Source organism: Oryzias latipes, chromosome 3 (genome assembly GCF_053564925.1).
Source record: "Oryzias latipes strain Hd-rR chromosome 3, Olatipes_Hd-rR_3.1".
Taxonomy (NCBI): domain Eukaryota; kingdom Metazoa; phylum Chordata; class Actinopteri; order Beloniformes; family Adrianichthyidae; genus Oryzias; species Oryzias latipes.
The window spans coordinates 17,084,139-17,106,186 of NC_136239.1; the positions used below are offsets into that span (position 1 = coordinate 17,084,139).

At 39.3% G+C, this 22,048-nt stretch overlaps 1 protein-coding gene across 4 annotated transcripts in view; it reads left to right on the forward strand.

The window, feature by feature from the left end:
* Nucleotides 1–22,048, forward strand: part of pde8a (phosphodiesterase 8A) — a 54,386-nt gene that overhangs the window by 27,378 nt on the left and 4,960 nt on the right. For 3 of the 4 annotated variants that reach the window (XM_023953287.2, XM_023953284.2, XM_023953290.2), the window contains 17 exons: nucleotides 4,417–4,473; nucleotides 7,016–7,206; nucleotides 8,763–8,819; nucleotides 8,996–9,050; nucleotides 9,236–9,324; nucleotides 9,416–9,494; nucleotides 9,646–9,786; nucleotides 10,355–10,443; nucleotides 10,556–10,607; nucleotides 10,700–10,742; nucleotides 13,783–13,860; nucleotides 14,077–14,147; nucleotides 16,677–16,841; nucleotides 19,436–19,484; nucleotides 19,619–19,754; nucleotides 19,866–20,064; nucleotides 20,619–20,836. In XM_023953287.2, coding sequence (XP_023809055.1) covers nucleotides 4,417–4,473; nucleotides 7,016–7,206; nucleotides 8,763–8,819; nucleotides 8,996–9,050; nucleotides 9,236–9,324; nucleotides 9,416–9,494; nucleotides 9,646–9,786; nucleotides 10,355–10,443; nucleotides 10,556–10,607; nucleotides 10,700–10,742; nucleotides 13,783–13,860; nucleotides 14,077–14,147; nucleotides 16,677–16,841; nucleotides 19,436–19,484; nucleotides 19,619–19,754; nucleotides 19,866–20,064; nucleotides 20,619–20,836 — 1,769 coding nt within the window. The remainder of the gene's footprint in view (nucleotides 1–4,416; nucleotides 4,474–7,015; nucleotides 7,207–8,762; nucleotides 8,820–8,995; nucleotides 9,051–9,235; nucleotides 9,325–9,415; nucleotides 9,495–9,645; nucleotides 9,787–10,354; nucleotides 10,444–10,555; nucleotides 10,608–10,699; nucleotides 10,743–13,782; nucleotides 13,861–14,076; nucleotides 14,148–16,676; nucleotides 16,842–19,435; nucleotides 19,485–19,618; nucleotides 19,755–19,865; nucleotides 20,065–20,618; nucleotides 20,837–22,048) is intronic. The other variant, XM_078944278.1, reaches the window with a different exon arrangement.

Consider the following 22,048-nt stretch of genomic DNA (forward strand, 5'->3'; position numbering starts at 1 on the left):
TTCCAGATGACACACCTAGCACCTTCCTACCTGTTTCCCTGATCATCTCTGCTGTAGTTTCCCAGTCATCTGGAAGCTCATCCTGACCACCCAGGACCTGTCTCAACTTCTGCCTAAATTCCTCACAAGTTTCTTCATTCTGTAGCTTCCACCACTTGGTCTTCTTTTCTGTTTTCCCTCTCTTCTTCTTCCTGACCTCCAGAGTCATCTTACACACCACCATGCGGTGCTGTCTGGCTACACTCTCTCCTACCACCACTTTGCAGTCATTAACCTCTCTCAAATGACCTCGTCTACATAGGATGTAGTCCACCTGAGTACTCCTACCTCCACTTCTGTATGTCACTCTATGTTCCTCTCTCTTCTGGAAGTAAGTGTTGACTACCGCCATTTCCATCCTCTTTGCAAAGTCCACCACCATCTGTCCCTCCAGATTCCTTTCCTTCACACCAAACCTGCCCATCACCTCCTCATCACCTCTGTTGCCCTCACCAACATGCCCATTAAAGTCTGCTCCAATAACAACTCTCTCTCCTCTGGGGAAACTCTCTATGACCTCATCCAACTCACTCCAGAATCTCTCCTTCACTTCTAACTCACAGCCAACCTGTGGTGCATACCCACTGACTACATTCACCATCACCCCTTCAATTTCTAACTTTAAGCTCATCATCCTGTCTGAGACTCTTTTCACCTCTAGAACACTGTTTACAAACTCCCCCTTCAGAATCACACCTACCCCGTTTCTCTTCCTATCAACACCATGATAGAACAGTTTGTATCCTCCTCCAATACTACGTGCCTTGCTGCCCTTCCACCTTGTCTCCTGCACACACAGTACATCTACCTTCCTTCTCTCCATCATGTCTGCCAGCTCTCTGCCTTTCCCTGTCATTGTGCCAACGTTAAGAGTCCCTATTCTCAAACCTATGTTCCTGCCTTTTCCCTTCTCTCTCTGGCCACGGACCCTTCTGCCTCCCCTCTTTCTTCGACCAACAGTAGTCAAATTTCCACCGACACCCTGTAGGTTAACAGCATCGGTGGCGGTCGTTGTTAACCCGGGCCTCGACCGATCCGGTATGTCTAAAGTGTTGTGGATGATTCGCATGGTTATTTTGGCAATTTTTACGCCGGATGCCCTTCCTGACGCAACCCTCTCTATTTATCCGGGCTTGGGACCGGCACAGAAGTAACTGGCTTGCAACCCCTGTGGCCATTTTCTTTCATTAAACATAAAAATTATCTGCCTGTGTGTTTGTATTTATTTTGACGACTTCTTGCTATCTGGGTAGTTAACCTTTCTTTAAGCATGAAAGTGTTTAATCGGTTCAATATTTTTACCTTAATTCTCTGAACACCGTATGCCCTTTTAAACCTGCTTTTAGAAAAGCATGTCTTAGAAAGATGTGACCTGTGGAAAATGTAAACAAACCTTTTTCCAGGAGTCCTTCCTGCTCCAACAGCAGTGTGTGGCATATGAACAGAGCTTGCCAACATGGCCTAGTTGCTCACAAGACTTCCTCTGCTTTGTGTCTGGTTGACTGCAAGCATGATGTTTTAGAGATGCAAATGCTTGCCTGGATGGTTCATTGCAGGGTCTGTGTGTGCGTGGGTGTGCGTATGTATGTGTGTACACTATTCTGCCTGTCAAGGCTGGCTTACTGTTTTAGTTTTGTAAATGTGTGTTTTAGGGTAGCTATACCAGTTGCACAACCTCAGCAGCTGTTTGATTGGTTGTGTCATGGCCAGTTGGAGAGGGAAGTCTCCCTGGATGGAGTTTGTGCACAGCTCCTGCTTGGCTACAGTTGGTTTGAGGCTTTGTGTCCAGAGCCATGCATAAAGGGCCTGGCCTTATCTAATACACCAGCAAACAGAGCAGTGGACACATGATTCCTATGTGCCCTATGCATATGTGTGATCACAATCTGGCATGTTTACCTAGCATTGGACTATTGAAATGACTATTTCTTCTATCTGCAGTAAAGACAGAAAAGCTGCTTGAATTTCTGTGCAAAATGAATAGTTTTCAGAGTGTCCTGAAGACAATGAAGATATGATTTGAAAACAGAATAACTTTGTCTTGTTGAGTGAAACGCTCTTGTAGAAGCGGTTTGTGACAGTTTTGTGCATACTAATTCTTTTTGTGTGGCTGCACACACCAGCATGCGTGTTCTCCTTTCAGCACGCATGAGGCTATCATGAGACCCAAGTCCTCGTGCCTGTGAAAGATCAGATGATCACAAAGGATCAGCTTGTAGACATCCTGATTTCATACTCCTTGTTTGTGGACAACTACAACAAACAGCCCAGTGTCACAATGACGTCTATTCCACTACAACCGAGGGCTAATCAGCTTCTTTTCTTCTTTTTTTACCCCCCTCTCTTTCTCTTTGTTTTTTCGCAGAACTTTTTAAAGGCTTACAATTTAGCAAGAAGTGATTTACTGTGGCTCGGCATGCTCTGAAATTCCTCTTTGTATTCCCTCTCACATGTGTAGATTGTTTACAGAGAGGAGGAATTCTAGAGGGATGGCGGCCCGTAAGGGGCTTGGTTGCTGTGGTTACTAACCCCTGAGCTGAGTTCTATTTAGCAGGAAGGAAGCTAAATTATTTGCAGACACCAAAGAGCAAGCTCATGAAAGGAAAATGCAATCAGATGAAAAGCTGTCAGTGCAAAATATCTTCATTTGAGTTGTCGTAATTGTAGCATGGTGGAAACTGAAATGAAAACCTGCACCTTCCTTGTGCAGCAAAAAAACATCCAAAAAGAGCTGGAATAATTTTTATCGTTTTGAATAGATAATTTCACAAGGGTCACATTGTCTTTAATTGAATAATAACCTTTATATAAGACAAATATTACATTAAAAGTTTTTGGGAAAAACCCCAGTAAGTACTGTGCAAGCAAAACAGCGAAAACCTGCATATTTTGATCCGTTTGGTTGGATTTTGGGAGGATGTTACATAGCACAACAATTTCAAAAGTTGCTAATATTTTGACTAAATTCAAACTAAGAAAGCAAAGCTTTTTGCTCCCCCACCCCGCATGCACACACATTAAGTTTATTTTATACTTTTTTAGGCAAAAGTGTGACTATTTTATACTCAAATACATGATATATAACAAATGAATGTGATTTGAACACTGCTAAGGATTTTAATGTATAATTTCATGTATAATTTATACATATTTTTTTCATTTTCTGTTTTTTTGTTTCAGTGTAACTGAATGAAATTCTATAACTGTTGCAGTGACGTGCGGTGAGGTTAATGGCTGGTGAGGCACTGACGTCATCAGTCAGATTTACAAACATAGGAACCATACTGAGTAACTTATTCACCATTTGATTGACAACAGTTAACGTGTTTTGTTTAAAATATCATTTCAACATGTGTTTTTTTCATATATAAACTGCAGCATAGAAAAAAGCACAAACCTTATTATCGTCTTACCTTTACTTGTAAATAAAGTCCATACGCCGCTCCTTCTGAAGAAAATGACTTGCCGCTTGCTATCACTTGTTCCATTATTTTTTTTTCTTCATAATCTCAGGGCTCACCGGCGCCCCCTAACATGAGGCACGATAATGTCGGGCCTCACCCAGCGGCTTTTTCGCCGGCGTTTAGCGCTCAGCACAAGAAACACGTCCCTCACATACAGTTATTTATAAAAACAAACACTGTACATCATATACAGCTGCTAAATTATGTAAACTCAGCTGATATAGTACAAGTGATTGAACCGACATACAGAGAGACAGCAGTACCGTCTGACTGCATAGGTATTGCGCAATCCAAGGTGAGGCTCAGCGGGCTGGTGCCTCATCGCACGTCACTTAGTATCTGAATGGCAGATGCGGAAATTCAGCGATTTTGAAAAGGAAAAACACCAAAAAATGGTACATTTAAAATGGCTGCAAAGCACAAATTACTGATTAAATATAATAATTGAATTTATTTTTTCTCTTTTCTTCCCATAATGACAGGTGAGGCACAGCCTCACCTGCCTCTCCTGACTGCACGTCACTGAACTGTTGTATTTCTGTTTAGGATCTTCAGGTGGTCAGTTGTAACAAGATTTACACTTGCTAAAAGAGCATGCTCTTGACACTGTTTTGCAGAGCTGAGGCACTTACAGTACATGCAAAATAATTGTTTGTGTGATCTGGACAAGTCTCTGTCATTTAAACTGCAGTCAGCAGCAGTTTGCACTATTTATGCCAATGGTTGAAAAGAAAAGCAACAAACATCAGATGTAAACTCTTCCACACTACTTAACATCTAAAGCAGTGTCAATACATAACCCTTTTTCGGTGGGTCATATAAACGGAGAACGCTTTAATTTGACAAAAGCTCAGAAATAATAATTTGTTTTGATTTTTTTTCTAATGTTTGTGTTCTTCTTGTTATCTTTCAGACCACATTAACAGAGGTGCAATTTGGACCAATGAAGTTATTTAAAGATCCACTTCAGGTATCGTAAAACAGTTCCTAACATCTGGGGCAGGTGATGCTGATGTGAATGAACGCATTAAAGGAGTGTTTAAGTTTAAACATAATTTTGGAATATTTTAGGTGATTTTTCAGAGGTAAATAGGTCTGCAAATATTTGAGGGCGTATTTGAGAATCAGTTCTTTACAATGTTTTTTTTTTTTTTTTGGCTTCCAGTCAGAAGTGAGGCATCTCTGAGAAATCTGAGATCATTTCTAGGAAACTGGAGAAAATGAATTCATATGCAAATATTCAAAGAAGAGGACAAAAGCAAAACTATTAATGGATGTATTGTGCGCAGTCTTGTCTCTGGCTGTCATGGCAACAGGGCCAAACATTTATGGCCAGGAGCGTACATCGACGAACAAACACCTTATGGAAGAGCCACACAGAGGATCGGCAGTTTGACCGCTGCAGAATTTAAATTCTGTCATTGAATGGTTCATTGTACAGTTTGCTCCTTTGGCATGTGTTGCTGCTGTTACTGGAGAACTTGGAAGAGCCAGCCTTTTCATCATATTTAGGCCTTAAGAGAATAAGAAAATCAGAACTTCATCCGTTTGGTGGTGGAGATGTAAAAGCTGACAGCTTTGTGGGCAAATCGTTGGCTTTTCAAATAGATATTTAGTCAAACGCAATTTTTATGTCATTTTTAATAAAAGATTCAAGATGATAATAAGTTTTTGTTGCACACTGTGACAAATTAAACACACCTTAGTTAAACGGCAATGATGTGAAGGGCATTGAACTATTAGGAAAGCAGCACAATAGGGGCTCTCTAACCTACGCAGTGTTCAGACTGCTTCATTGTCTCATGTGCTCCTGTGTGGCTGCAGTAGGAAAACGAGGTAGAAAGATATCCCTTTCCTGTTTTTGTCACTCACAGCTGATCCTGTCATGCCCTCCTCTTCACTTCTCCTCTTTTCTTGCGCTCTTATAAAATCTACCCACTCTCTTTTTTTAACTTCATGTTATGTAGACAGAAAACTTTTATTCTTTTGAAATATTACCTCCTATTTTTCATTTTAATGCCCGTCCCTTTTATCTCTGTCTCTCTTTTTCATCTATTTTTATTCCATCTGTTGCAATTGGGTTTGTTGAAGACTTTATTTCTGCCTGAATAATGCTGTTCCTTTAGCTCTGCTCCAAGTTGACTTTTCTACCAACATCCCAATGTGGAATTCTGTTCTAATTCCCCGTGCATACCAAACATAGCTGCATGACTTCGAGGTTATGTATTTACAACCTGTACGATTATTTCTGCTTGTATGGAGTATATGTGGAATATGGTTTGCATTTGCAACAACTCTCTCAGACTGATCTCTGCCTCACTACCACTACATTACACTACTAAAATAAATTCACACCATTTGTCAGCTTAAATTACAAAGACAAATGGCAATGCCGTTTTCTTAAAAATAAGTTCCCACATCCCTTCAGGTGTGCAGTCTCTAAAGCAGAACAAGCTTTTCTTTTCTTTACATCCGGCTGAAGATGACGTCTGTTTGAGAGTGACTCATGAAAGTAGTGCACCGCTTGGGCACAAGTCTTCTGTCCAGCATTTCTGCAAGTAAGGAGGCTGCATGAAAGCATGCAGAGAAGCAGCTCTCAGAGGCAGCAGCACTTTCCTCCACAGCCTTGGCAGGCAGCAGAGCTGCAGCTAGCCAAGGCCACCTCGATTAATTGTGTCATAGATCATGCCAGCGGACAATAAAATCTGTGACGCACAAGAGCATTAGCTGAGCCTGATCAATCTGGGCCTGTCCACTTGAGGTTTGAGGTCACGCTGTAGGCTGATTAAGACGACAGGCGCAAACGAGCATGACTGAAACAGTGACGACAGTTCAGAGCAGCTGTTACACTGTGGTGTCAAAGTCAGTTTTACTGGAGCTCTCCGATGCTTTTAATCGCTCTGTGCTTCCAGCTGAGAGTGGGTCCGCGTCATTTATAAATAACTACGCTGGTTTGTGTTTTCAGATCATTAGTCTTTCTTGTTTGTTTTTTTTACTTTCCAGAATAAACTACTACGGTACATTTCTGCACACACATCACTTTCACCTGCTGGGTTTGAATGACACATTTTTTTGTACTATGCACCCAGAATTGCCCAGTTATAGTAAAAATGGACTGATTAAAGACCCACTCCAATGAAAATCTTCTTTTGCTGTTTTTAACATGTTCTTGGTGCATTTTTCTGATAATGGAGGACATATATAAAGAGAATTAATGAACCACTGCTGCTCTGCAGAAACTATGTCATGGAAAACAACACAGATTTTTAGTTTGGCTAAAAACAGCTAAATCATAATTAAGAGACTGCTGGGAACACTTTGAAAATAGATGAAAAGATGCTTGGTGGGGGGCTTTAAGCCCCTGCAATTTATAGATATTGAGTTTTGTACAGTAAAAGTATTTTTACTTTTTCTATTGAGGTGGTGTATCGTGTATTTGCCCCAAAACAAAAGCTCTCTCTAAGTTAATAAACTGTGGGATACATGTGTTGAGCCATCTCTTCTCCTTGCAGGTACTTTTAGTTTTTGCCAAAGAGGATAGTCAGAGTAATGGCTTCTGCCGCGCGTGTGAGAAGGCCAACTACAGGTGCAAGATGGCACGAACACCCGAGTCGGCTCTCGAATGCTTCTCAGAGAAGCATCATGACCTTGTCATCATTGACCACAGACATTCCAGACACTTTGACGCTGAAGCACTGTGCCGGTAGGAAACCTTAATCCCCATCCATGTACTTTTTGTCTTTACTTTTTGTACTTTTTGTCTTTAAAGCTTTGCATGTACTCTAAGAGTTTGTAAAATATTGTGTTATTTGTGAAACCATACAAACCGATCACTTTGTATGCCGCAAGTTGCTATCCAGCAAAAAAACTGGTTTGGATGGAAATACACATCAATAACAAATACAATCTGCTTTATTAATAATCTTTGTAAAGGTACAGAGCCCTAGAAGTAATATCCAACAAAAAAATCCCTCAAATAAATAATTGACAACCTTAAATTAGTGCTTTATGTACACAAATTAGTATTTTGTTGCCAAAAATGAGCATTTTGTCCACACAAATGAGTATTTTAGTATCCTCTTACTACTGATCATTTTTAGATATTAAATACTAATTTGTGCTTACTTGTGCACACAAAAGGCTCATTTGTAGTGTACACAGAAAAAGACTTACTTGTGCACACAAAATGCTAATTTCTGCACAAAATAGCAAATTCTGCTTACAAAGTGCTAATTTGTGCACACAAAATGTTTATTTGTGCACACAAAATGCTTATTTATGCACCAAATAGTTATTTTGTGCACACAAAAGGCTTATTTTATGTACAAAAAAGTTCATTTGTGCTCACAAAATGCTAATTTGAGCTCACAAAAGGCTAATATGCACACACAAAATGCTAATTTGTATTCACAAAATGCTTACTTGTGCACAAAATGCTAATTTTTGCACAGAAAAGCAAATTTGTGCTAACAAAACGCCCATTTGTGCACACAACATCCCCATTTGTGCACACAAGATGCTAAGAAAATGCTAATTTGTGCTGACAAAATATTAATTTGTCTCCAACAAAAGTATATTTCACACAAGAACAAACTTAAAGAACAAAACATGTTGAACAAAAAATGATGATCAAAGAAACCAGTTGGTAGCCAGTGTTATGTAAATTACCTCTAAAAAATTGATTAATTTACTTTACTTTACTGGATCAAATGTATTTTGACTCTTCACCTATTTACCAAATTCAAGATAGACTAACTACAACACTGCTGTCATACACTGGAGGTACACGTGTCAATGTAATTATATTAGTGACGGCCGGCTTCTTCAGAGCTCCTCAGCTTCCACTGGATCTTAACTAGTGGAGTCATGTCACTGGGAAATAAACGATCCCCGGCCGTACCGCTCTCTATCTTTAGCCTAGGCTCCAACCAAGCACATTTACAAACATTTATTTGCCCGGTGTGTATGTTAACCCCATTCATTTTGGCCAATCCATATGTTGGGTGTACACGCACAAGCTCTGATGGGGAAACTAAAGGGCCTTTATGACCCTTGGCTCTGGGAAACCACAGGCGGATGAGTGGCCCTGTACACTGCATTCTTTCAGAGGCCGAGGCCTGCTCACAGAGCTCCACCACTGGGCTCCGGCTGCCTGGGAGAATCGGAGCGTGAAAAACTGAAAATACATTGATTTGATGCCATGGGCTTTTCCATCAGTCTGTTCACTGGCTATAAAAGGCTCCTTCTGTTTACATTTAGGTCAATGAGAGCGGTCAACTCTTCAGAAAACACTGTGATAGTCGCCGTTGTGAAAAGGTACACACTTGCATTCTGCTCTTTCTTTGTGTTTTAACTAGTTTATGATCAGAGTTCTGTCAGAGTAAAAAATTATCGGCTAAATCGCTGAACGTAGGCCTGCAACGTATGCAACGTTTTCTAAGCAAGCATGTGTCATGTGACGCTTTGGTGCTCTTTGCTTTTGTCTTTTTAAGGCCAGACAGAGAGGAAGCCTCTGTGATGCCGCTGATCAATGCTGGGTTTAATAGGGTAAGCCTTATAGTGACTTCTGCTGTCTGCATACGTATCTTTTTATCTATAGGATCCCATTTAAGTTCCAGCTCAACCTGTTGGAAGACTAGTTGGCCCCTTTTTAGATTATTTTATTTCAAATATTCATTTGTAAATAAATGTGACAAACACATTGGAGTGACGTGTGCTTCTCTGGCCATTAGAGATATGTAGAAAATGCCAACATGATGGCCTGCTACAATGAGCTGCTACAGTTAGAGCATGGAGAAGTGCTGGCACAGTTTAAACTGAGGTAAGAATAAAAAAATGCTTAATACTTTTTTTAAAAACATTTTAAAGTCAGTTCTATGCTCTTAATGGTGTCTGTAATGGTTCGTATCCAGGGCTGGCAACGCCATTTTCACAGCGCTGGAACAAAGCCAAGACGCCATAGAGATCACTTCTGAAGATCAAGTCATTCAGGTGTGTTTTCCCTGTGTCCCCCCTGTCAAACTACTGTCTATATAAATACTGTAACCCACCTGTCTAATTGGTATCTATTTGACTTTTCTGTCTTGATACCATTACCAATGGAGTGTGAAAAATGGGTCTTGTTTGTGTTTTTTCCTTACAGTATGTGAATCCTGCCTACGAGTCCATAATGGGCTACCAACAAAGCGAGTTAATAGGGAAAGAAATAATAGAAGTGCCTAAAAGTGAGAAGAATAAGCCTGATCTCCTTGAAACAATAAACTCCTGTATACTAAAAGGAAAGGTAATATTCATTTCTGAGATGTTACTCTTGTGTTTTTATGAAATTCTTGATCCAAACACAATTTTTTTCCTCTTTAATATACAAGTGTAACACTATTGGCAAAGTAAAGATCCCCTCTGGTATCAACACAGAAGTCTGCTCTAGCTTTCATGTTGGTCCATGCATGCGTGTTCATCCGTTCACATGTTCTGTCAGTCCGCACCGCGGAGCCTCCATCCAGCGGCTCTATTTTATGTGCCGAAGAGCAGCAGTGGATGGATTTGCTGTAATCTTACTACACAGAGAGCGAAGGTCAGTCCCAGGCAGGCTAACAGCAGGACGGGTCTTTTTAAGCCACTAAAGCCATCTCCAGGTGGTGGTGGTGGTGGTGGGGGGGGGCATCAAACAAGCCCCAGGACCCTTTGAGAGCTCCCCCTGCCCATTAAAGCAAATTGCTGCTCTCTGAAATACATACCCCACACTTGTAGTGCGACCACTGCCACAATGCACAGGGTACAAGTCAGATTTTTGAATTGATTTACAGGGAATTTTTGTGTTTTCCTGTCCCCCCCCCCCCCCCCCCCCCCAGGAGTGGCAGGGGATTTATTATGCCAAAAAGAAGAATGGAGACAGCGTTCAACAAAATGTGAAGATCACACCTGTAATTGGACAGGGGGGGTGAGTTTAGACTAAGACCCAAAGTTTCCTTTCCAGAAATGCACTAGGCTTACCATAGTAACCCCCTTTACCTTTCTTCATTCAGGTACTGATATATTTTTGTCATTCACAGAAAAATTAGACACTATGTGTCTATCAACAGGCCTTTAAATGATAATAATAAGGTAAGCTTGGTTGAAAGTTGTGGCGTTTAATAGTGAATATGTTGATGTGGAAGTCAGTTTTTCTTCTCCTCCCACCCTCTCTGTTTGTGCAGAGCGATAAATCCAGTGAGCGCGTGCAAGCAGAGTCTCAAACAGGTGAGATCAATCCCAGACTTTTCTTTGTTTCATAAAAATGATCTTTGTGGGGAACTTCTTCTTCCAGGTCTTATCTACAACAGGTTTGTTTTTTAAGCCCGCTCTTAATGCCGAACTTGTCAAACTTTCAGAAGTAAAGAGATCAGATTACTAGTTTAAGTTGATTAATAGTTGAGAAACCATGATGTCCTCCACACAAGAAGTAGCTCATGTGTTTGTCGTCTAAGAGGTAAAAAAGACAACAAAAGTAAAAAATAGGACAAATTGTGTTAGAGATGGAGCTATTTTTATTCAATTTATTAGTAAAGATTTATTATTTTGATCATTTTAGGTCTAGAATTGGGCCTTTCACATTAACTGTTTCTTTCTTCAATGAGCCAAATAGCCTTTTTTTGCAGCACAGTGAAGTTTTGCAAACAAATTCTTTGCCTTTGACCATTTCACGCATGCTCTATCAGCAAAAGATTAGCCAGAAAAAAACACACATTTCTGTTGACCAAAATTTTTAAAACGTCCTTGCGACAGCTTCGAATTCTGCTCAATCTAGTTGGGTAATTTCTGAAAGGAGTGGAAATCTGTCTTTTGTTGACCTTCAAAAACTTCTCTTATTTCAGTTGAAAAGCCAGCCCGCAGCTGCAGCTGATTTCAAATTGCTGCGGCTCAACTCCTGAAAAGCAAACATAATGGGAATCATATCGTTCTTGTGCTGACGTCACTGGCTCACAGCTATTCGTTTGTGAAGCTTTTCATGCTGTTCCAGCACATTACATTTCACACCAAGTTTAATAAAACACTTTCACTTACAGATTTTTCCAAGCACCTCTATGTGTTTATTTCATTCTTGTGTCATAATATAATCTTAAAAGAATTTAGTGAGCAGTTTTCCCTTTGAGTCTAAATGAAAACATGAATTTTAACGACATATGTGAGTCCTGGCGACAGAAACTTAGAGCTTGCTAGAAATTAGCAAAAATTGTTAATTGTAGAAACATAATTAATGTAGGAGACTTTGTTTTCAGTACTTTTTGTTTGTAACATTTGAACAATTTGTTTAGAGTTGGGGCTGCACTGTGGTGTAGTGGTTAGCACTCTGGCCTCAGAGCAAGAGTCTGAATCACGACTGGGTCCTTTCTGTGTAGAGTTTGCATGTTCTATCCGTGTGCATGCGTGGGTTTTTTCCGGGCACTTCAGCTTCCTCCCACAGTCCAGAAATGTGCTTCATAGGTTAATTGGTGACTCCTTAGGTGTGAATCTAAGTGTGTGGTTGTCTGTCTGTCTCTGTGTCGTCCTCTGATGGACTGGCAAAATGTTCACCTTTGCCAGACAATAGCTGGGTAGGCTCCAGCATCTCTGACCCGCCACAAAAATAAGCAGGTTAAGAAAATGAATTGATGTTTGTTTTACAATTGCTCGATAATGCAAGTGCAATATTAATATTGCAAATAATTGTATAGAAAGGTAAATATTAGGTAGTCAGAGTAAAGAGCAAAAAGTCTTAAAAATGATGCAGCTTTGACGCTCATTTATGAACTTATCAGTGCACCTCCTGCAAATAGATGGGATGCAGAGCAATTTGAAAGTTTGGCTTGATAAAATGCCATAGCACAAAAAAAGTATTTGAAAATGGAGAAACTAGAAAGGTCTTATAACAATTATAATTCAAAGAGCCTATATCACGCTTTTCTAAAGCCTTTCAGAGTAAACTATATCTATAGTATATGATAATGTATTACCTCTTGCGTACTCAGGAACAAATCTTTTATGACATTTGAGTTATTTTCGCATCTAATTTTCCATCCGGAAGTAAAACGACTCGACCGGCTTTCACTCCTTGTGGGTGCCGCCCATTTCATGACGTCATCCTACAGCTTGCGTCTGCAGCATGTCTGCATTGCATCCACAAAAACAATTAACACCCGAACTTTTGCAAAGATGGATGTGCGTATTGTGCATATAAAATAAAAGCATTTACCCGATCACCGCTAACTCTGTGGGTGTGTGTGTATGTGTGTGTTAGCCTGGGGGCGGTGCTGACAGCTCAGACTCTTTCTGGAAGGGGCTGTTCTCAGTTGATGTCACAATTTTAGAACCTGCTCGTTTTCATGGATTGGGAGGGGCTGGTGCTCAGAGCGCAGGTTTTTAGAGGAATACTCAGAAATGTGTGAACAGATCAAAATACCGCTTTGGGGTTGTTGTTTTGTTTAGGAATTATTATTATAATACACTTAAAAGCTCAATGAGGTTGATTTTGCATGAAATAGGCCCTTTAATGATGGATACCCGTTACCTGTTGTTCAAGGTGTATTGGATAATGTCAGCATATGTCATATTGGCAAAAAAAAGTGGTGAACAGGTTTCCTTAAGTTTAGTTATTTAAAATTCTACTTATTTATCTGGATATAACAAGGTTAGCAAATGTATGATTATTAAAAGTGTTGTTGTTTTGTCTGATTACATTCACATTTGGAAAAAAAATCAAGCATATAACTTAGCATTATTTAAGCAGTTTCTTTTCAACATTTACCTTTTTAAAGAGATGGATAAGTGGGTGGGTGGGTGGGTGGATGGATGGATAGGTGGATGGATGAAAATCTAGGAAATATTAAAATAGACTAGTCAACAGTACCCCTTAATCTAGTGTGATAAGTATGTGTGAAAAATGTGTAACGATAAATGAATGAAGGATCTGTATTGTCTTTGCTCATGCAAACAATGAAATTCTAGGAAACACTGTGGTCCTGGTTTTCATTACTATAAAGATTGATTAGCTGCTGGTTCTGTCCTGATTGTCAATCCTCAAGTCTGGGGATATTTATAAAAAACTAGAGCATACAAATTTTGATACCATCAATGTCCCAAAGATAATTGTCAGTTGTTTTTTTCTCTCACAGTGCTGCGATTTCTACATAAATCTGTTGGATTCTTTTGTTCCAAACTTCATCTAAAGCTTATTTGAGTCACTGATTCTTCAAATTCAAGCACACCTGAGTAGCACTTCTGTGCTCATGTGTGTTAAGTTAAGATGTCCTCTCCTCCCCAGACATACAATCCAGTAAGCACAAAGACCGAAGGAAAGGCTCTCTGGACGTCAGATCCACAACATCTCGGGGGAGCGATGGTGAGAGTGAAGGGAGACAGATGACGGAAACTCTGGGCCTCTTGTCAGCTTGGAAGCCTTCCCTGTTGTCCGTTTTGGGTTATGTGTTAATGGGATGTGCGCATGCGCAAACTAGAATTTGGTTGGGAAAACTGCTGCTTGCTTTGTTCTTGAATCCTATCCATTCAGAAGGTTTATAAAATGCTTTTTTTTCTGTACTATTTTTAATCCTCACAGGAAGCTCACAAAGAAGACACTCCTCCATGGCCCGAATTCACTCCATGACTATAGAGGCTCCAATCACCAAGGTGGGTTTCATCGCTCCTGGCTTCTATCATATGATTATCACTTAGTACTGATGTTTTGAGTCTTATGACTGAACATTTGTGTTATAAAACTGCCAACAGTGCCATCAGCACTCCTTATACAGCTACAAGCAGTAAGCATTGAGGTCACACACACCATTTCAACAGGAGATGGACTGATAAAATGCCGCATTTTATGCACAAGACAGGAAAGCATGTTGGAGCAGAATGACCTGCTGTTTCTGTGGTTGATGAAGTCTGCAAGCGAGGATACTCAGAGAAGGAGAAAGTCCCTGAGGATGGCTCATATGACACACTGCAGTTCCTCTGCTGTATCATTTGACTGTGCACTGAGTCCCTGTAGGCGTCATCCTCCTGAGAATAATGCACTGATATAACTGCTGGCACTGTTCGTGTGTGTGCACAAGCAAATTAGTGAGAACTTGTGTTCTTGCTCTTGTATGTTGACCTTGCCAAAGGTGTGCAGTGTTACTGCCACCCCTGCCTCCTCTCCATTCAGTTTTAAGCAAAAACATTGTTATTATAGGAGATGCTGATTCTATGTTTTAACTCCGATGTTTTATGTGTTCCTAAGATATTCTTGCGGCATTTTTCTACTGATGGAGGACATGTATGAAATTAATCTTAAAATTGCATTTCTGAGTATTTGTTTATTTCAATTGTTGTGAATAGGGAGCAGATGCAAAAATGCCATTGGAAGGAGCTTTTAAGAGAGACATATGAGTTCTGCTCCATTCTGATATTCACTTGCAGACAAATGGATCCATGTACGTCTTTTTTTCCTCCTCTGAGCTGGATTCTGGCACAAAACCGTACGACTGGATAGCTCCTATATTGCCTTTTGTTTTACCGGTAATGTTAGTTTGGGTTTGTGAGGGGCTGTAAACTAGCAGGAGAGTATGTAAACAGAGAGATGATGGAAAAGGGGCGGGCTTACTCTAGGCCAGCGGTCCCGCCCACATCTCAGAGGTGAATTTCAAATGAACTCCTGCCGCTCTGCAGAAACTATGTGACTATGACACAGTTTTTTTTTATTTTGGCTAAAACCGGCATTATCGTAATTAAAAGACCATTGGGAACCCTTTCACAACAGATCAAAAGATGATCAGAGTTAAACTTTTATTTTTATAACATTGAAACTAATTCCTAAACAGAGATTTGTATTAAAAATTAAGCTATTTGTATCTTTTTGATCACTTTAGAAATGTTTGCCTGTATTTGAACAGTATCTAAAGTTTTTATTTCATTCATTTTATTCTAAAGTTACTAGGTTTAGGAGTTTTGTTTTTTTGGCATCTTTGGTGAGTTATTTTTTTTATAAGAAATACACACCACCAGTGACTGAGGTCCTGTTGCTTGATGTTTGATCCTTCCTTACCTCTTCGCCTCCTTGAGCTGCCCAAATTCCTAATTTCCATCATCAACAGGATCTCCTCAAACTCTTCCTAAATTAGAGATTCTCTGTTGTAGAAAGCAACCTGGAAGGTTAAATACAGAGAAAAAACACACTTTCAATCTTGTGATATGTCAAGTGCTATAATTTGTTTCCAATTAAGAGTAAAGGAAGCTGCACTGGAGTGTCACCTGCGGCTGGTGATAGTCTGAAGATTTAAACCGTTAAGATAAATCATCTTATAAGTCAGAGTAAAGCTAAGGGTTTTCTTTCTTTCTTGGTTCTTTCTACATTTTCTGGCATTATTTTGTCTGGCCACTGGTCCTAAAAGAATAATAATTCTGCTGAAATGCTGGCAAGGATGTCATCCATTAAATACTACCCTTTTTTTCCTTCTTCAAACATGACTGTGGCGACTGTGGCAAAGGAGTAGTCCACAGAGATTGCATCCAAATTGCATGTGGTTTCTTAGCTTGTAGCTTTGTGTACTTAGATGACCTTAACCTTCTCTGTCTTTCTATCTACTACTGAGTTGTAAACTTTCATCTAAAGTTTCTCTTGAATCTCAAGGTCTTTATTTATCCTTTTCTTTACCGTCATTTAACGATGCTGGATTAGGTTTAGAGGTTCTCACTGTTCAGTAACGGTCTTGCAAGTTGCTAAAACTTAGTGCGAATAACAATATTTTGATTTAATGCCATAGTATACACATAAAAAACACAACAGCCATAACTTTGAAATACAAATTTCATTACCAGCTAATATAAAACATTGGTTTAATATGCATTTGCTGCAGGGACCTTTGTATGCTAGTTTAATTGAAAAAATTATGCAGCTTTCCCAGGGGGGCTCAGTTTTATTTGTGACCTTTTTGTCCCTAATTTTGCTTAAATGCTTAAGATCACAGGGGACAGAGGTTATTTATTTATTTTATTTTTTTTGGCCTGGGTCCAGAGGCTTTGGGTCACCCAGAAACGGACACTGGCTGGATATGTAGATTTAATGGTAATGTACTCTGAATAAGTAATTATCTGAGAAAAATACGGCCTTTTATGTGTTTATTATTTTCTTAGTTCTTTATTTAATCTTAATTATACTTTCTTTTCTTTCGTTTTCAGGTAATAAACATCATTAATGCAGCGCAGGAAAGCAGTCCAATGCCTGTGGCAGAGGCTTTGGATCGGGTCCTGGAGATCCTGAGGACAACAGAGCTCTACTCCCCACAGCTAGGCACCAAGGATGAAGATCCCCACACAAATGACCTTGTGGGGGGGCTGATGACAGTAAGTAGCCTATCCATTTCAAGACATAAAAGTCTCTCAAAACAACTGAAACCCGCCCAAACAACGTCCTTCCATCATAATCAAGCTGGCGGTGATATAATAAAGATGAAGATACACAAACAAGGTGCAGGGAAAGCCTGTGATCTATCAGCCAGGAGTCGGCGGCGTGAGGACTCGTGCTTTTCCCGGGATTCTTGTTCATATTAGAGGGAGACGGAACCGAAGAGACAACAGTTTAACAAGACAGTGTTGGTAAAAAAAAAAAAGTAGAAAAGAGTGCCAAGTTGGCAGTCTTGGCAGCAAACCCAGAGGAAGTGTTAGATTGTCCTTTGTGCTTCTGTAAGCTGGAGAGGAAAGCCCACCCTTTCTCCCCTCACAACCCCCCCCCCCCCCCCCCCCCCCTCTGCACACGCTCCGAACACAGACTCAGTCACACTCGCATGAACGTTTTCCTCTTGACTTCACAGGTCTGGAGACATCCTGTTCTCTGGATCAGATGAATAAGCATGGCCTGACATAAACGTGTATGCTATGGGAGCACAAAGGCTTGCGCAGAGGTGTTAGGCCAACACCGCAGACGTTTGCTTTGTACAAGATATAAAAACAACAAAGCCGTGAGCAGTTTATCCGGGGTCATTTATGTACCGTCCTGTTCACGGAGCTCCTGACTGAAAGTTGTGTTTTACCAACACTGGGTTTCAGTTTGTCGTGGAGACCAGTTGCTAGGTTTGAACTCAGAAGACACAGCAAACATTAAAAGAGGAGCTGTTATCTTTGTGAAGTGAAATTCTTAAAATAGCTGCTGTGTACAGAGGCAGCGCCACCATGAGACAATGCACGGGTCAAAGATGAGCCAGTCTCCTCTTCCTTTTTCACTTGTGAAGTAAACATTTCTTTCTGTGACACACACCCACACACTCCCAACCGCCCAATTTATATAGAAACGTCTGTTACACCTCTCCATTTGCGATCAATACAAAAAATGATTGAAAATAAAAGGAAATTATTCAAAGAAAAAATAGAATAGTTAAATGAACATAAAAACAGAATGTAATTGTATATGATATTTTATGCATACATTCTCACATATAATTATTTACATAAACACCAAAGAATTAAAGGGAAAAAAGCATCAAGGTACCAAAACAACATCATGAAGTCATGACATTGTCCTATTACACTTCTTATTTTCTAAGTTTTGTTTCCAAAAGTTTCTGTTGTACTGTATTTTTGACTCACTGTTATACTTTCCTCCATGTAATTCTTCAACTTATCCCATTGACAGAAATACATACACTTTTGTGTTCCCCTAACATAGGCAATGTTGTTTGTCATTCTAAGTTGTTTGTTTTAGTCTTATAAATGTTTAGCCCTGTAATTATACTCATATATGTAACCTTTAGTCATTTTAAGCTATAGAATAAAATGCTGATTTATGGCATATATCTATCTATATCTATAGACAGATAGATAGATAGATAGATAGATAGATAGATAGATAGATAGATAGATAGATAGATAGATAGATAGATAGATAGATAGATAGATAGACATATTGTATTTCAAGAAAATTTCTTACCACAACAAGTAAAGTGACAATGTCATCAAGCAGATGTATAGCATTTATCACAGTTTTACCAAATATGCTTCAATGAATAAATCTACGTGCATAAAAGCGTCAAAAGCACTATTGTTATTAAACCTCCTGGGGGAATGAATGCTTTGTTTTTGGTATTTCATAGTAATCCAACCATGAGCTGTTAAAATATTTTTCCTTCAAACCAATTTCTTAATGGGTAGTCTGATTAAACCCAGCTGGTATGACTCGGTCCTAAGAGAGCGGGGTCATTATACTGGGGTGTTTTTTTATTCCCCACTGATGAGCCCCATTTGCGATTACAGCTTGCAGCTATGCCTAGAGGAAGACAAACATCATTTTCACACAATTTACTGTACATTAGCTAAGGTGGGACCATAAATCACCATGGTGTCATTTCTGACACAACCATTACATTTCATGCATCTGATAATTATTATTTGGGCTTGGTATTGGTTTTGTTAGCATGCCAAATTCAGCAGTGGGGAAGTCATTTTTGGTGTCAACAAATAGAAGACCTCCAGAAAATGTCCAAACTGCAGTTGGAAGAATATTTATTTAGATTTGTACTTTTCAATCAAAAAAAGGTGGATTAATAAAACATATATGTTGTTATTGGCGTATTTTGATTTGATTTAATCATTTCAAATGCAAAAACAAACAGAAACAGGCAATAAGAGCAATATTGCAATAAGATCTCTCGGTGATAGAAACACGCTGTTCTTTGCTGGGAAAATCTGGTCAAAACAAATGTCTGGAGCTGTAGCTCGTATTTTAATTATATTAAAGCGGGCTCATGGCCAAGGCTGATCCGCCTTTTATTTAAATAGAGGCATGTCTTGTTTCACTCTGCTCAGAAAACTTCATTAAATCAGAGATAAGGCAAAATGACTCTACCAGATCTGTGCTTCTGCAGTTGCACTTGATCAGAAAGGTTTTTTTTTTATCTTTGTCATCCCCTAAATCTTTTTTTTGGTTTTCCCTCTTTTTTTAACAGGATGGTTTACGCAGACTGTCAGGAAATGAGTACATCCTCTCCACAAAGCGTGAGTTTATTTAGATTAGTCACTAAAGACAAAAAAAAAAATACATATGACTTGTTCATGTAAAAATGTCGAACAGGGAATTTCCAAACCTTCCCCTCCTCATTTGAGAGTTTTTTCCCCCCTGTTGTTCACAGAACCTCACCACCTCCCCAGTCACCTGACGACCCCTCTGTCATTAAATGACATCCCGCCTCGCATTGCACAGACCATGGAGAACGAAGACTCCTGGGACTTTGATGTCTTTACCTTAGAGGCTGCCACCATGAAGCGGTGAGGCAAAAAGCCACTGAATGGCTTTCCGTAGCTGTGTTTTGTGTCTCAGGATGCAGGATGGGTCTGGATGATTTTTTTTTTTTCCTGTCATAATGAATCCTCCTACAGGCCTCTGACCTACTTGGGCCTGAAGATTTTCTCTCGTTTTGGAGTCTGTGAGTTCCTAAACTGCCCTGAAGCCACTTTGCGCTCCTGGTTACAAGTGATTGAAGCAAACTACCACTCCAGTAACTCGTACCACAACTCCAGCCATGCGGCTGATGTGTTGCATGCAACTGCCTATTTTCTCTGCAAGGAAAGAGTCAAGGTAAAATGACAAACAATAATACTAGAGCATGGCAACTGCCTTTCAAGTGCTTAGATTGTCTTTACTTGGCAGATTTAATTGCAGTAAAAATCTAAGCAAACTTACCTAGCTTGAGATTTCCGTATTTTTTCCAAAGGTGAACTTGAATTATTTATTTACAATAATTCAGTCCTGTTATGTTTTCCATATCCCAACTTTGTCTGAATTATTTTTGTGAGTTTTCCCTGTCAAGTTGTTCTCTCGTAGCTTGCTATGAGGGGCACAGTTTTTCCCCAAGTGTGTCAGTGTTTCAAGAGCTTAAGCTCATTATCAAACTGTCTATTTTTGAACGGCGTAGAGTGAGCGCAACATGGCTAAGCCAGCTGACTAAGATGGCATTACTCAAGGTTAATGAATTCAGAGTAATCTAAAAATACTTTGGCATGTATGTAAAAGAAATATCTTTACAGAATACTTTTTTAAAAGTTTTTCTAGGTGGTGTGATGCTAACTCAAGCAGGGTTTTTTTTATCCTTGAATTAAATTGCAAATGTAATTTTTTTTTTCCCCATACAGCAAAGTTTGGATCCCATTGATGAGGTGGCTGCCCTGATTGCTGCCACCGTTCACGATGTTGACCACCCAGGCCGCACCAACAGCTTCCTCTGTAACGCAGGAAGCGAGCTGGCCATCCTCTACAATGACACGGCTGTTCTAGAAAGCCACCACGCTGCACTGGCCTTCCAGATCACCACAAGAGATGACAAGTGTAACATCTTTAAAAACATAGAAAGGTAAGACTCTCCTGGTGCTCAGGAAAGATCAAGGAAAAGTCCAACTGTCCCTAAAAAACATACAGTATTTAATTCATGTAATAATTATACATAAAAGAGTCATTTGTATCGACTTTTATTCTTGACTTTGCTTTAGAAGCAGATTCCAATTCATGTTTTTATTCTCAGCAATTTTGTAATGTAGACGTCTTACAAACTTCAGGGGAACAACTTCCTTGTTTTTACTGTCTTATTGCATAAAATGCTATATTATATGCCTTATGGAAAGCTTAACATGTCTCATTAAATCTTTAAAATTTGTGTTTTTATTTAACCCTATAACATGGATAGGTAAATTAGTAATAATTTTACTAAATTATTGCACTAAATATTTTGTGGAAACATGTGTTTGTTTCATAACTTTTAGATTTCATCATTTTGCTTCTTTTTAATTCTCCATATTAAACCAAAATGATATGTTTTTGTTAGATGTATTTGACAAACCAACATTCATTATTGTAACCGTCTGTATGCGTAGCTGAAATACCAAAAGCTAAACAGTTGTAAAATATTAGGCTTCTGCTTCCATTTAGATGTTTGTGCTTGAGTAAAATAAATGTTGGCTTTATAAAACTTAGAAATGCAATGAGGTAAAGACATTTTTGACCAAGTTCACCAAAGTCAGCTTTAGCAAAGTTTCAGACAGAAGAGAACAAAAGTTTTACTCCAAAAATATAGACTAAAACAAAGCATAATCGTACCTACTGAAGTAACATTACCACATATGACTTTATGAAGGTTCCCTGACTATCAAGAAAAACTGAAATTGTTTCCAACACAAATACAGGCCTGTTGGTCTCATTCCCACGAAAATATTAAATCATCAATGAAGACCAACAATGTGACCTTTTTTTTCTGTTAAAAATAAGAAAGTATTTGTTTCTTTTTTTGACTGCCTTTACTCTCCAAGTGTTGACATCGTACCTGATACTTGCAATACAGCGCTATGATGTATTAAAATCAAGGTTCTAACAAATTATTTTTAGTATTTGTTCATTTTTATTCAATTTTTGTTCTTTTATTTTGTAGCCACAGCAGTTTAGTATTATGTATGCCAGTGTGCATTTTTCCTGCTATAAGAACAACATTGTGTATGTGGTGTGTTAACGGTGGCAGGATGGTAATGTGATTTCAGTCCCAAATCAGAATAGCTCACATGTGCTGGTCCCCTCA